Raw genomic sequence first — 15,573 nt, forward strand, 5'->3', positions numbered from 1 at the left:
TGATTGCAGCCTGGGTGGAGTTCATGACGCATGACCGGTGAGCTCTAAAATCAATCGGGGAAAAAAAGTTTTTTTATTGATAAAGGCTTGCCTTTCCTCAGACACCCACTTTGAAGTGAGACTGATTCACAGCCAGTTCATGTAGAAAGCTGTTGGAACTTAACACAATTTGGATCAGTCGATGATGTTTATTGATCTGTTTATTTATTTATTTATTTTACTCCTAATCTGTCCATTTTCACTCAAGTCGGAGTCTTTTGAAGCCATGCACATTAACTCCGCTTTGTTCTACACTTTTAGTTTGAGGCACAGTTGCATAATATGTTTTTATAAATGCACCTATAAGGTAGGCGGAGGCACATTTTCTATGTCACTAATTTAACAATCTATATGGACATCTCGGAGTTTTGACAACCCACGTCAGAGTCTATCCTGCTGCTGTTAATCAATTTCACTTTTACTTCTACAAGCGTCATAGAAGGACTGACATCCCTATACGTCTCCAACCCCCTCATACTCTATAACACACACACACACACACACACCCCACCCCTCCCGTGCCACCTCAAACAATGAAAAACGGATCGATTGTGATTGGTCCCCCCCCCCCTGAATGAAGACGGGTCATCATCCACCCACCTCGGCTTTGATTTGACGAGCGTCTTGGGTCACGATAACGTCTGCCAGTCAGCCTATATAAGCACCAGAAAGTTTTCCAAACACCCAGCAAAACCCAAAGTCTGTCGCCGACCAAGAGCAGAAGAAGGAAGCTTTGCCGTTTCAGCTTTGCGTAAAGAAGTGCCAAAGCGGTTCCAGACATGGAGAGGTCCGTCAGATTTGCCGTGGTGTGCGTCGGAGTGTCACTGCTCATCTCCTGTCGCCCGGTCGAAGCCTGGTACAAGCAGTCGACCGGGCCCAGTTACTACTCGGTGGGTCGCGCCTCCGGTTTGCTGTCCGGCATCAGGAGGTCGCCGTACGTCCGGAGGGCCGAGACGGAGGAGACGCTGATGGACAGCGGGGAGACAGCAGGCAACAACGTGATCCCAGAGACTAACCGGCAGGTCTCCCTCCTCAAAAACATGGTGAGTACTGTGGACATGCTGTTTGAGAGTTGTTGTTTTTCTGTCTTTGGACTGAGGATAAGATGAAGAGGAGATCCAAACAACGCGCTTCCCATCCAGCACCACAAGAGCTACATTTATGGCGATGCTTCGATTTTTTTAAGTTAGTAATGTCACAAGTAAATAAATCTTAGATGGGGACGAGGTTGTGCTTTTTTTTGCTTTCATAGAGACGAGGACACAAACCGTTCAGAGTCAAATTGGCGATAACGTCTACTCGTGCGTAAAAGCGCAAACCGGAACCGGAGCACTGCAGGTCAAAGCAGCCAGCAGCTTTAAACGCTGGTCCATTGAAGACATTTTCTGAATCTGAATGCATCATTATCCGAGGGGGGGAAATGGCAGTCATATGGGATTTATCTCTTAGGGAAGGCTCCACGTTGCTATGACATGTTCATGTCTACAATTATCAATATTAAACGAAATACTCCTGATAATCCGGCAATTCGTTTTTGTTGTTGTTTTTTTGTTTTTACAGATAAATGAAAGTTATCTGTAAAAAGAAGTGAGGTCAGTGTGAGGGCACTTCTAAATCGATGAAATAAGAGATATGATGGTTCTCCACGAGAAGCTTTGTTGGTGTGCGCGCGCATAATTTTAAGATACAAACTTTGGTTTCTCTCATCACCTTGTCCGACCTCCCGCAGGCCATCTGTGTGAAGGACATCTCCCCGGACCTGAAGAGCTGCGAGCTGCTGCGGGACGGGACGGGCACCTTCCAGTGCAAGGCGGACGTCTTCCTCACCCTGGACTCCCTGGACTGCCTGTCCGCGTGAGTCCCGGCCGGACCTCGTCCTCCACCGAGCCCCGGGAGCGCTTCTGTGCAAATCGACAAACGAAGGGAGGGAAAAACCACGGAAACGAGGGATGGATGAGTGTGTTGGCGCAGAAGAAAACCCGGTCATGTACCGACGATGGACCGCTGCAGACTCTGAATGTGCTCTCATTTAAAAACACTGTTCAATTTTGTGCTTTGGTTGCTTAGACAGGTGCGTAAAAGAAAAATAAATAGAGATGTAAATTGAAACCATTTCCTTCCCAGATCGATCCCTATATCTTACTGTTAAACCCCTGACATGTACCCACCGTTGCTAAAGTGTATTAAATGTCCTGCAGAGCAGATTTCCTGGAAAGTACTTTTATTTATTTTTATCTATTAAAATGAACAAACACTGGTAACATGTTGTGGAGCCTACATTTGTTTTTAATATTTAACAAGTGGGGTATAAAAAAGAAGAAAAAAAAAAGAGAAATGATCCATACTGCCCTATTATTTCTTTCTTTTATCCTCAAACATGGTTGAAATCACAGTCCAAACTAAGATGTGGTCCATTAGAGATAGAGTAGAGATAGAAACACATAGAATTATTCTGAAAGCAGAAAAAAAGGGAAAATGTGGAAAGTTAATACACAAAGCATTTTAATTACACACTAGAGGGGGGAAAAGCACTTCATCATAAGGCACTTAGGGTTGTTTTTCATCTTTCTTTCACCTTCAGAATCCATATCAGGCCTTATCAGACATTACCATGACTTGTTTATTACTGGAGTCAGATGAGGAGCTGGTGTGATAACACAGTCAGTCGCTCGGGGAGCCTTCAAAACAGTCAGACTCCAGTAGAGTTAATGTCACACAAATCACACAGAGGAGGCATCATCCTGCTCGACAAACTGGGGTGTGTGTGTTTGTGTGTGTGTGTGTGCTTGTCAGATATTGCAACAATAATCATCAGAGGTGAAAGGAGGAAAATTAAACAAATCGCGAGGCTTCAGGGATGTTCTTCACATATTCCCCCCCCCATTTACAATATTAAAGTTTCCCAGCATCGCCGCTGAATGGTACGAGTCCAGGGAGCGAGGGAAGGCACAGACTATAATGAACATGTGTGGATGACTTCAGGTAAGGAAAAGTAAACGCAAACTAGGGTGCTTTTACAGTGATCATCGCCTCATGAGGAGCGCGTGACGCACAGGATGCGCACAGCGGACACACAGTGATGAACGAGCGGAAAACACACATGACGGTATGCATGAGTGAACCCGGAGCTGAGGAAGTAACGGACAAACAGTAAATCCTCACCCCCTCTGTGTCCTGCCCACACACCTACACACAAACACACACACACACACACACACACACACACACACACACACACACACACGATATAGACATGGAAATAAATGGCATCAGTCTTCAGAAAATGTAGTCGGATTTTCACAGTACAGTACAAAAAGATAAATGCCCGTTACTCTCAACACAAGCTTTCAAAAGTCCAAAATAGAAGGATTGGCCAAGTGATCCTCCTCCTTAAATGTGTTTCACGAAATTTTTGAAAGCTACATGAAATGAATCATCACAGAGGATGAAATGCAACAAAGAGCTCCCAGGCTGCTGCTCAAGAGGGAAAACAAACACGGTGGTCTAATGAGAGGATCTTCATGTTCTGTTCAATCCCTTTTGCTTTGCCACGTTTTGAAATGAAACATCCAAAGACCGACTGGGCCGACTCCCAGTCTGTGGCGGCTGGGACCTCAGACTTCAGTCACAGGAGTGACACTGCCTCCAGGTTCTCCTTGATTATCGTGTCCATAACCACTTGGAAGACGACCTGGATGTTGGAGGTGTCGGTTGCCGTGGTGAAGTGGTGGTATATGAGTTTGCTGGGCGTGGCGTTGAGCGACACAAAGGTGGCGGCGATGAAGCGGGCGGCCGAATCCACGTCGCAGTCTGCACCTGGGAGAGAGAAGAGCGAGGAATCAGACTTGATGCAGTGAAACATCTGCCTCATTAAAACAGACTACTGTGTGTGTGTGTGTGTGTGTGTCTGTAAAACGTGTATTAGACCAGTGAATCTCAAGTATTGGTCCATATGTGAAGAAGCTCAGCTAATTTGAAAAGACAGGGATTATGATTTTGCATTGTTAGGACAAAAACAAACTCACATATATCAAATTTCAATGTCCAGGACATTTTATAACACCTACAATAACAACAGGAGATTTCAAACTATTTACTTTAAGCATTGGTTGAAATAGTGTTTAGATCTTCATTACTCAGACTTAAGTAAAAGTACCAATACATAAATGTGCTTCATTACAAGTTTAATGCTTTACTTGATTAAACATGAGTACGTTTTTTTTCTTAGCATTATGAGTTAAATATACTTGTTCTGCAGTCAAATGGACGCTGTAGCTCATATATTATCATATGTAACAAAATTACAGATTCAGTAACATGGAAGCAGCTTTTTACGATTGTAGTTGGAGGTGGAGCTCGTTCTAACTGCTTTTTTTGTTCTGTTCTGTAGTGAAGTCCAGTGGTTCCCATAAGAGTCAAACCTCCCAAAGCGTAAAAAAATATTAAATAAATAATATATAATAACAGTTGTAAGATAATTTGTGAAAAGAGCAGCGAAGAAATGAAGAAAAACAGAAACAAATCAAACCCTTCATTAATTTTCTCGAGTCTTTGTTTTTTGTGAAATACTGTATAAGTTGAACGGTTATTTACATGTACTTTGTAGTACAGTCAAAAGTACAATATTACCCTTGAAATGTCATGAGGAAGTATAAATCATGATAGAACAGAAATACTCCTGTGAACTACAAGTTCTTAAAAATTGTAGTTATGTGTACAACTTGAATAATTGTACTTAGTTCATTTCCAACAGTTACAAAGTAAGCAGAGGTCAAAATGGTAATAATAAAAATGCAAACTTCAGCAAAAGTGCTTGATGACAGAAAACCAAGCACTGTACATACTGACAGTGAAATGATCACCTTGTGTCATCCCGACAAAAGGTCGGAAGCCACCGTACTAGACATCACATAGAGTCTTCATGTCTGAGGTCCGTGTGAAACAGACCCTGCTCTGCTGGCTGACCCCAATCCCAAGAGTTTTAGCATTTATATTGACATTTGCATGAGGGCAGAGAGGATGCAACCCCTGTTGAGCCCACTGAGACGTGTGGAGCAAAGTGCTGAGATGAGTGGATACAATAAAAAAAACACACATTTGAAATGATTCCTTTTTCAAACTCAATAATGGAAAGAGTTTTAACTTAATGACATAAACATTCTCATCTTTAAAACTGGGACATTTTGCAAAGACATTCCTGAATAACTGGCAGGTAAATGTCTAGTGAATTATGAACATGTCAATCAACGATACACAGCATTGAGCCTTATGTGACTGAATGTCGAAGATCTCTGTGCAGGTGCATTCAGGTACATCACCATTAGCAGGATAAACAGGCAGGTTTAAATGTTTCAAAGAAGAGTCAAAGTCAGATCGAAGATTAGATTAGTTTTACTGTTCGTAATATGATGATTTATCCTTTTTTACTAAAGTATCCACTGACCTGAGTAATAGATTGAACTTGAGTTGGCAAAGACAAAGCTCTTTGTATACAATATACTGTACACTCCACGGCCACTATTACATTATTACTGTACCGCTTATCATTTGAGGATAACATGCAAACTCCGGACAGAAAGGCCCTGGCCAGCCGACGGGTTCGAACCCACGGCCTTCCGGCGGTGAATGGCGTTAACCACAGCAGCTGTTCGATGCAGCTCAATACCACAGATCTGCCATCAATTCTACATTGAGGAAGATTAGTTAGTGTTGGTTTTAATCACCACTGTCAGAGAGGCGTAAATCCAACTACACTGAGGCCGTTTTTAGTGGTGGTGATACTCTGGACTGCAGCACTCAGGCAAGTTAAACGCTGCAAACTACAACCTTAATATTAAACATACAGTCAAATCAATATCTTTGACATGGGTAATCCAAATTGAAAAAAACATTTTGGGTAGAATTTTTGGCATGGCTTTTGTTGTGTATTTTACAGGCGTACACATAATAAAGTGGTCACTGAGTGTGTTCAACATGTGAAATGTTGTATTCACGTGCAGTGGTATTTCAGAATGTGTATGACAGGATAAATGACACGGGAAACCAACACGAGTCCTACCTTTAAACTGTGGCAGATACAACCGCAGGTGTCGTCCAGAGTGTAAGATCTTGTCTTGAAATAGGTCTATCTTGTTCATGAATAAAATCTGAAATAAGGAAACACACGCGCACACACACACGCACGCACACAAACACACACACACACACACAAACACACACACACACCAATCAGCTGAAGACACGACGAGCTCATCAAAAAAATCAAAGGCTTCCTCTCCAGTGGGGGGAAAAAAAATCCATTTGAAAGCTCAACAAGTTAATGTTTTGATTTCGGTGACTCGTCTGTAGCACTGCAATAACTAATAATAACAAAAAAAAAATGGAACTAATAAATCAGTTTCAAACACTGTGGTCACATTTATTGGCACTTTACACATTTTTACGCAAAATGTGAAAATCAATATCGATACCAGCATGGGGGGATAATGTCGGATCAATGGCCTCGCTCCACGCGTCGCCTTGCAAATCACTCATCAGTAACTCAATCACTCATGTGGCCCCTGGTGGAAGAGCTCGACTACCTCGGCTACTATTTTCATGTCTGTCCGTCTTTCTGCTGTTTTTTTTTTTTTAAAGCCTCGAAACTTAACGTCCACTCGGCGGCAGATGCATTTCACAGGTATCGTTGGCTTTGTAGTCAACCAATTAAAACTACAATCAAGTTCTCGCTTTTCTAAACACACACACACACACACACACACACACACACACAGGGGCTGTGTGTGTGTGTGTCAGGGGCTGTGTGTGCACGCAGGCACACACAGCCCCTGATAATAATGAGCGAGGGACGAGGTGGAGCAGATTTTCAACGAGCAGGATTCAGAGCATCACCTCGGTGTGTAATTATTACTCACCAGCCACAGTGAAGACATGATTGAGGTGGAGGTTACAAATTTCCCTCCCACGTTAAAAAAGGTATCATTAAACACTTTTATTTAATGAGCCTGTTTGCAATGTTAATACGCAGGCCAACGCGCGCACACACACACACACACACACACACACACACACACACACACACACACACACACACACACACACACACACATCTCTGCACATAAACACGTGACAACATTTCATTGCCAATTTGGCTCTAATGAAGCCTTAAATAACACTTTTTTATGGTAAAAAAAAGAATGATAAAAGAGATGCTTTGATGCAACATTGAATACGTAGGGCAAAAAACGAGAACTGTAACTGACTTCTCCTTGTGATCCCAGTGCATCCAAACAGGAACACTGGGTTTTCTCTCTCTGAAGGTTGCAAACGGTGTTCATGCTGCAGCGATGACAGCAGCTGACGCTCGCGTCACCGCGCACTGACTTGTTTAAGTCGGCTTCAAATGCAAGTTAAGTGGAATCATTTGAATGAGCTCGTTACACGGTTGTTTTAATGTGATCATCTACCGGAAGCGGGAATGGAAAAAAACACAGTCAGGGGGCAAATGTCACCTCCCCGAAGCTCACCCTAATTACAACCTTGCCGTTTAATTACGAGTGACAGAGGACTCGGAGACAAAGGGCCGAGGCTGTGACCTGTGTGTGTGTGTGTGTGGAAACAGCATTACGGTTATTTTTGTTTCTTGGTGTCATTGAGATCAAATGAAGGGTTACAAAGAGGTTTTACTCGTGTGTCTTCTATTAGCCCCCTCCGCCAACTGAACAGACTTAACGGTGGTTCCCACCCTCTTTGGCTGGACCCTGTTGTCTCCTGCCTTAGAAAAACAAACCTGTGGCTTGTCGAGACCAAATTCTAGCTCAGCCCCTGAACATCTCTGATTCTTCCATTGACAAAGACCTCCACTAAATATCTCATCTACGAATTAATTTGCTCATTGTTGTATGGAGGGCAACTCTCTGAGCAAGTTACTAAAACGATCTGCAGCTTTCTTTCACTACTTTTATGTTTCCTCCTGAGGTTGAGGAGGCGGGTGACTGATGGATTTCTCACCATGGACGTGCTGCGGAAGAAGACGTTGTTGCAGATGGAGGAGAAGAGCTTCATGCTCTCTTGCAGACGATTCTGCGGAGAGAAGACAGTAACGCGATCAGACAGCTGGAGAGATTCAGAAAAGACACGTTGTCATTTCTTCCGGACAAACTATAATCTGACTGGGTGAGACTCAACAAGTGGTCTCTAGTTCCTTCGACCGGAGAGCGTGGAGCTCGTACCATGGAGGGGTCTTCCACCAGGGTCATGTCGTAACCGCTGAGCGACACCACGAACAGCACCGCCCTGACATCCTCGAAACAACTAATCCACTTCCGCCGCTCGGTTCGCTGGCCTCCAACGTCGTGCATCCTACACACGGAGAGAGGGAGAGAACAAAACTATATAAGAGATAGAAAACATCTGGCCATAAAGACAAGCGTGTGGGTCATAATCCTCCTCCGAGTAACAGAAAGTGAAGCAGTCGTTCCCACACCTCGCCGCCCACTCAGGTGTTTTCACTGGCGACTAGACCTCTGACTGTGACCGACATGTCTGTTCCTCTCCTGCACAACTTACACCTTTATTATTCTCAGGGTAGCGTGTGGAGTTTGACATTTGACCAGTCATGACCGGTGTAAGTTTGAACAATAAAGATGGCTGCCTGCCAATTGGTGCCTGATTCAGGGCCCATTTGGCTCACTGACGTGTCGCTGGTAAACCTAACAGACGGGGCCCTAAAGTTGAAAAAAGATTATTACAGAATAAATGTTTATTATTACAGAGACAAACTGGTAAGAGAAACACGTGAAGAGAGAGAGATTCAAACTGTGACATTGAGCCCAGGTGGCCCTGATTCAGCCGGCACACTCCAATCAGGGACGTTCAAGAGAGTAAAAAGAACATGAGCACTGGCGCACACACACACACACACACACACACACACACACACACACACACACACGCACACACACGCACACACACGCACTAGATAAACTACTTCAGTTTCAGACAGAAGGAAATTATTGAAACAGAAGTCATTTTGTTCACATGCTCTGAAATATCTTGTGCCACAAGACACTAGAGACATTTTCCAGTGCCTGATTTTGAAGGCAAGAAAATGAGCATGACATCGTTAACAATATTCTAATCCAGAGTGGTTAAAAGAAATCACCCTCGTGTGCATTTGTTTTAATGAAGGAAGAAAAATCTGTTTACTTATGATCCATCAGACAGCGAAGACAGCACTATGCTTAGGCTGTCAATATGTGTGTGTGTGTGTTTGCAAGTATGCGACATGACAACTCATTGTGACTGACATGTACTTTATCCGGATTCAATTTCCAAAGGCAAAGTGTAAGGCTGTGCTCTCCGTGTGTTCATGACCTTACATACTGATGGTATAGCCTACTGTAGAACTTAGGGGTGACTCTAATCAATGACAGATTGCATTGGTCTTGGATAAGGTCAGATATTCCTCAGTGTGCGATTTACACACCCACACACACACAAAGAGGTGCGTGTCACACGTCTCTGCAGACCGGGCTCCTTTTTTTTTTTTCTTCAATTCTCACCAAGACAATCACAAAATTTTCGCAGAGACAATCACAGAGCGGCAGCACAAAGGTCAATGTTCTCGAAATGGACGAGAGACAAACACCACAGGGATGAGAGCAGGGAAGCACAGCTGGAGACACAGATCAGTCGGTCCCACTTCACCCATTTTCAGAGCCAGATGTGCCGTCTCCCACCTTCCATTCGAGCATCCATCGAGTTAAAGCAGCTCCTTATTGGGAGGAGAGATGAAAATGTGGAAACACGGACGCACAAAGAGGGAAGCAAACAGTGGAGGCAGGCCAACCTGGAGATGAAATGAGATTTCCGATGGAAATTTCCTGTGGCAATTGAAGCCGGTCACAGAACATGTCAGCGGAGCTGGCGCGTCATTACACAACCCTACATTAATTTCAGGGGCCCCTTGCTTTGTTTTGATTAAGATACAATGTCACCATTACGGATCCTCTTGGCATATCTTTAACCATCTTCCTTCAACTACCATCTCCAGGCAGCTGCAAAGGTTAGATTTTGCGGCACAATGACTTAACTGTCTGAAAAATAATTTTAAAAAGATTTTGTTTCTGACAGGGTGGAAACAACTCGGGCTGAAGAGAGGACTGGTTTACAGTCTGGTACATCCACTGTCGGCTAACTCTTTGTACAACACACCTCATCTTCGGTTTACATCCTCCGTTCCTCCTCTCCCCCCTCCACATCTGCTGTTCCTCGCCCCATGACGTTCAGCCTCATCTGCAGCGTTGAAGCTATAATTGTCAAAGCACTTTATGTTAATGGGGCGGGAACCTTGTTACACAGAGGGGTCAAAGGTCAAACAGGACGTCTGTATGCAAACTAGGCCGTGTCTGAATGTGAACTTGTGAGACTGTGGGCTGTCACGCACACGATTCATCTCGGCGAAAGTAAATTAGCACATTTCCCAAAATATGTCAAACTATTCCTTCAACAGATTTGCTCTGTATTTAAAAAGAACACTATATATACTACTAATACTACAACTGCAATGTGTGATCTCAAGTTTTCATGATTAGAGTTATCATGTCATAAAATATTACTTAAGAAAACACTGGGACATAACATAAAAATGTATACAGATTTTGATGTGTGTTTTCCAGCATCGCCTTCAGTGAGGCTAGAGACGGACGGGCCCTTCCAGAGCTCCTTTTCCATACAAGCTGATACTGCTGCCGGTAAAATGTGATTTGGGACAACCAGCCAATTGTTATCTAGTACAATCAGAATAACAATCAGAGGTCTAATTCATCCACAGTATTTCTCCCTCGTCCTGCACCTCCTGTTCTAAACGCAGGCGAGGGAGGGCGGCGAGAGGCCATCAGTCGTCTCTTTAGTGCAGCAGCATCGAGACAGACAAAACCTCAAGGCTGATATAATATTATTGCACTGTGTGGGATCATTACGTTTGCCCATAGGTGGAATTTAAATATGAATTATTGAAATCGTGAACATTTGGTCATGTATCTTCGGTGCACAGAACTTATTAACTATCTTCGGAGTATAAAAATCGGGTAATTATATTTACAATATTACATTAACACAAACGTGTTGCATAAACATCTTTTAAAGGAATACTTTCCTTTTGTTTCGTAAGAGTTTGTGATCAACAATAACGTTAAAAGCTATCTCTGGTGGACAAACTGTAATGACGAAACAGTTCCTAAAATATAATTTCTCTGCTGCGTTTTCTTGTTATTTACAGGCCGACACTGATCAATGTATCAGAGCTCAGCTAATATCAGCAGACCTACTGGTCTAGACCTGTTACATCTGGCATCTTTAATAGACTTTAATCCATGACTTGTAAATTTGCAGATTCATTAACGTCAACTGATCCTGCAGCAATACTGGGAGAGCGAGAATCGTTTGAAACAGTCCAGTTCAACACAAAAACAAATCTAAGACAATAAAAATAGTAGCGGGAGACAATTAGCTACAAGTACAGCCTCAGTACTTACAGAGTGAAACCACAGGAGAGCAGAAACTGCCATTTACATGTTGACTCTCTGAGACATATATATATAATAATATTTTAAGAACCAAGACTCTCCAGACAAAAAATGTCCCTCTCACTCTGCCCCCCCCCCCGCAAAATAAATAACGTATCTTAAGGCAATCATTAATTGACTCATTAGCTCAGTCAAACGACAAAACTGTCTTTGTGACACAAAAGTGTTCACGAAAACCCAAACCTCAAAATCTCTCCTTATATTTGCAAAGTTTAAGGTAATTACATCAACATATGCAAAGCTCTGCATCAACTCCAACGGCTTGATATTTTCACACACACACACACACACACACACACACACGCACACACGCACACACGCACACACGCACACACGCACACACGCACACACACACACACACACACACACACACACACACACACACACACACACAGAGCTGTGTAAACTAAACCCAATTATTTATGTCCTCGAGTATTCAGACAGATAAGATAGAGGGTGTGTGAGAGTGGGGAGGATGGGCTCGGTCCTGCAGCACCACCTGGGACTCTGATCCCCCCGCTTGGATCTGATATGTCACCCAATGGTGACGTCACCCTCACAACGTTTCTTGGGAAAGGATTTACACACAAACCCCGCCCCCCCAACAAACGACGAAAAACAATCAGCTCCTGAGTGACGCAAACAGTGACGCAAACGTTAATTCTGCGAGGAATTCCGCGCACACACACACATAACGTGAGCAGCATCCAGAGACTTAGGAGAATAATTTAGATGTGACACAAGCGCCTGACACTGATGTCGTCTGCTGACAAACTGCCTCTCTCTCTATGTTGTTTGTATGCTAAACACAGATCTTATGAAATAGCTGAGGTAATGTGCTTCGATATTATTATTTCACAGGGGATGTGATGTCGAGCAGGGATGAAGGACAGGTTGTTTTCGTGGTAGGATGAGGGAGGAGGTGCTCCACAGGTAGATATTACTAAGAAAGGGACATGGGGAAAGCAATCCAATTTTTTTTGAATATGACACGACTGACTCTTCCAATTTCTTCAGTTCATCACGTAGACTTCTGCAGACAGTTCACATCCTTTAAACACTCTCACTTCATACTTGGATTTCAGTTGCACCTAAAAAAGAAGCTTCAACCGAGTCTAGAACTTCTTTTACTTCATAAAAGAAATGTTACTACTTGGATAAAAGTTAAAAGTAAGTCAATTAGAATGTACAGTGAGCAAACGTTACAGCGTTATGTTTTCAGGCGGGAAAGGGGAGGAGTAAAATATTTATACGCTGATGATAATTAAAAAATATATGACTAACCTCTAAAATTAAAGCACATCTTTGAATGAGATGGGCTCATACGCGTCGGTATATCAATGCCTATACACTGTTCGCAGGTGAGGGCGGCAACGAAAGGTCAGACCCAGCATGCACCTGTTGGTCACGCAACATGGCAGCCGTGTTTGATCGGGGTCAGTTGGTTCCGTGGTCTCAGGGTGGAGCATCAAACCAGCATCTTTTCCCCTGCTGCAGCTGCTGATTTGGCTCTTCTTGTTTGTTGCATTGTTTAAAAAGGTTAATTATGATTCATGTGACTTGTGTTTTCACTCCGCAATGATTTCGACACACACAAACTGAATTTGTTACAGTAACGAGTCAATGTAACTTGTTACTTCCACCCTTCGATTTAACAGCAAAAAGTTTGGCTTTAAAAAAACAGCAACATATATAAATAAAGTAATTAGTAATTGGTATTGAAACTCTGATGTTGTTGGTACCAATCAAGTGGCAACCCACCATGACATCACCCAGTGGTTTTAAAGCCTTGAGTTTAGCATTTTTGCCAGCGCCATCTTGTTTTTTTGGATCCAGAATTAACCCTGGCTGCGTTTCATTCGTGGTTCATCCTGCCCTGCGTCACATTCCCTCAGCCCTTGGTATTGCGTAACAGCAGACGTCACACGGAGGCCACTTGGAGGGAAGAGGGAAAGTGGGCGGGGGAGGAGCGGGGGATTGTAATGGAACGCACCTGCCCTTGTTCACTTTCAGCCCAAGCTATCATGGATCAACAGTCAGTTGTAGGCTAAGCGCTACACTGCTTCTTACAAATAATCAGAAACACCTTTAGACTCATTTCAATGAGACAAAGGCGTTTTCTACGGATGATTGCAATACGTCGGCACCTGGTAAATTGCTGCATCCCTCTTTGATTCAGAAACTTCTGTTTGTGATCTGTATCATGATTGTCATCACTATTATTGCTGATAGATTGCAATTTATGCAAAGTGTTCTACTTTAGTGGCGAGCAATCGCGGAGTTTTGCGTACATTACTGCCACCTACTCATGGATGTATTCTCTTTCACCAAATGCATAGCTGCAGTGCATTGTGGGTGATATCCACCTCTCGAGTGACCATCGTTGTTCACTCGCTCCCTCAGCCCCCCGATGGTCCATCTCACGGAGTGAACTTCAGTTTTTCAGACAAATGGAACGACACTCACGATGGCGGCAGGGATTCCCCCGAGGGCGAGTGCTGAGGGGGAAGTGAACGAGGGCATGTTGAACCACCAATGAAACGCAGCCCTCGTCTGGAGGAGCAGGGGGTGGGGTCTGAGTGAGAGCTCGTCTACTGCACATCCACCTACACCTGCGACCTGTTCCCCGATTGGACAAAATACTAGTTGTCAATCGCACGGTATCCAAACCTCAATGCATCTATATTTGACTCTGAACGGGACCAAGGTTAACAAAATGAACATCATGCTGTATCGAAGAAGACTGGAAACTAGCGACTAAGACCACAAACTCCTCAGGAAAATGTTTTACTGACGTTATAGATCAGGTGAGAGTCATTTTCTCTTAGACTTCTATAGACACTCCAGGGTATCAATTTTGAAACTACTTTTTGTCAAAAAAAAGGGGGGGTTTTGTCACAATTCAACCAAAGGGTAAAATAAAACAACAATATTAGTATTGTGCAATATCAGTAACACCAGCATTATTTGTGTTTGAGTTTGGTTAGTTTCGTTTAAAGGTGTTGGTTTGCTCTGACAATCAGGCTTTGGAAAAATCGAATTCACTAATCTCTATCACCCTGTTGTGACCATCAGTGTTTTTTGGAAAATGAGGTCAGCCATCGAAAGGTGGTGAAGTAGGTTGTGTGATCAGAGATGAATATGATCATCTGACATCAGCCTCCTGAACTCAGATACCTGCCCTCTGCTTCTCCACCGATAAGACAGAGCCACTGAGGCTTTTGACTGTGTGCAGCCAACTGATAGCTGCCATATTGACGTATTGAACGAAGCCGACCATCTGCATCTCACATCTCAGGCCTATCGCGTGGCACGGAGATAAGAGTGTAACAGTTGAGACAGGGTAGCCAGTTGGTACGACAAGCCCTCCTGGAGAAATCGAGCGACGGCAGCCGCTGCAGGCGCCCTCGTTGTGCGACATTTATTTCTTAGTGGAAATTAAAGTGAAAGGTGACTAACCTGAAAATGAGGTGGTTGACTTTAAACTGGGTCTCTATGACACCCGTCGTCCTCAGTCGTACGCGCAGAACGTCGGTCTCCGTGGGCACGTAGTCTGGAGTCGTGATGCGGGGCATGTTCTCAAAGAAACTGTGAAGCGAGGAGGACGAGGAGGGAGCAGGGAGATAAAGAGACATGAAAGAGAGAGGGTAGAACAGGGGAAAAAAGTTTAACGACCTGCGGACAAACTTGACATCAAAAGAGAATAAAATCAGGTATCGGTTATGGACGTATAGGCTCGCAGAGGCTTGAGGCTGCTGTCTCGTGCCAGTTGGCAGGTAGGCTGCGCAGTGATAAGACCGGAGCCCCGTTGGGCCTCAGCAGCTCATCTCCATGAATATTCACACTGTGATTTACCATAATAACACACCGAGGCTAAGCTTTCAGACGCAGATTAGCTAATAACACAGTGTAATCAACTGTATCATGTGTGCGCGCACAGTGAGAT

At 43.7% G+C, this 15,573-nt stretch overlaps 2 protein-coding genes across 2 annotated transcripts in view; one reads left to right on the plus strand and one right to left on the minus strand.

Moving 5' to 3' along the window:
• The first annotated feature begins 576 nt into the window (after positions 1–576).
• Positions 577–2,300, plus strand: npb (neuropeptide B). Its single transcript, XM_035637323.2, has 2 exons — positions 577–1,082; positions 1,769–2,300. The coding sequence occupies exons 1-2, from the start codon at positions 819–821 to the stop codon at positions 1,895–1,897; spliced, it is 393 nt and encodes a 130-aa protein (XP_035493216.1). The 5' UTR covers positions 577–818; the 3' UTR covers positions 1,898–2,300.
• A 219-nt stretch (positions 2,301–2,519) lies between these two features.
• The window catches only part of gnav1 (guanine nucleotide binding protein (G protein) alpha v1), a 22,854-nt gene continuing 9,800 nt past the window's right edge, over positions 2,520–15,573 (minus strand). The window contains exons 5-9 of the mRNA XM_035637322.2: positions 15,087–15,215; positions 8,271–8,400; positions 8,050–8,121; positions 6,098–6,185; positions 2,520–3,855 (exon numbers count right to left, since the gene is read on the minus strand). Coding sequence (XP_035493215.1) covers positions 3,665–3,855; positions 6,098–6,185; positions 8,050–8,121; positions 8,271–8,400; positions 15,087–15,215 — 610 coding nt within the window. The 3' untranslated portion in view covers positions 2,520–3,664. The remainder of the gene's footprint in view (positions 3,856–6,097; positions 6,186–8,049; positions 8,122–8,270; positions 8,401–15,086; positions 15,216–15,573) is intronic.

The sequence above is a fragment of the Scophthalmus maximus genome, chromosome 8, assembly GCF_022379125.1.
Source record: "Scophthalmus maximus strain ysfricsl-2021 chromosome 8, ASM2237912v1, whole genome shotgun sequence".
In the NCBI taxonomy this organism is placed as follows: Eukaryota; Metazoa; Chordata; class Actinopteri; order Pleuronectiformes; family Scophthalmidae; genus Scophthalmus; species Scophthalmus maximus.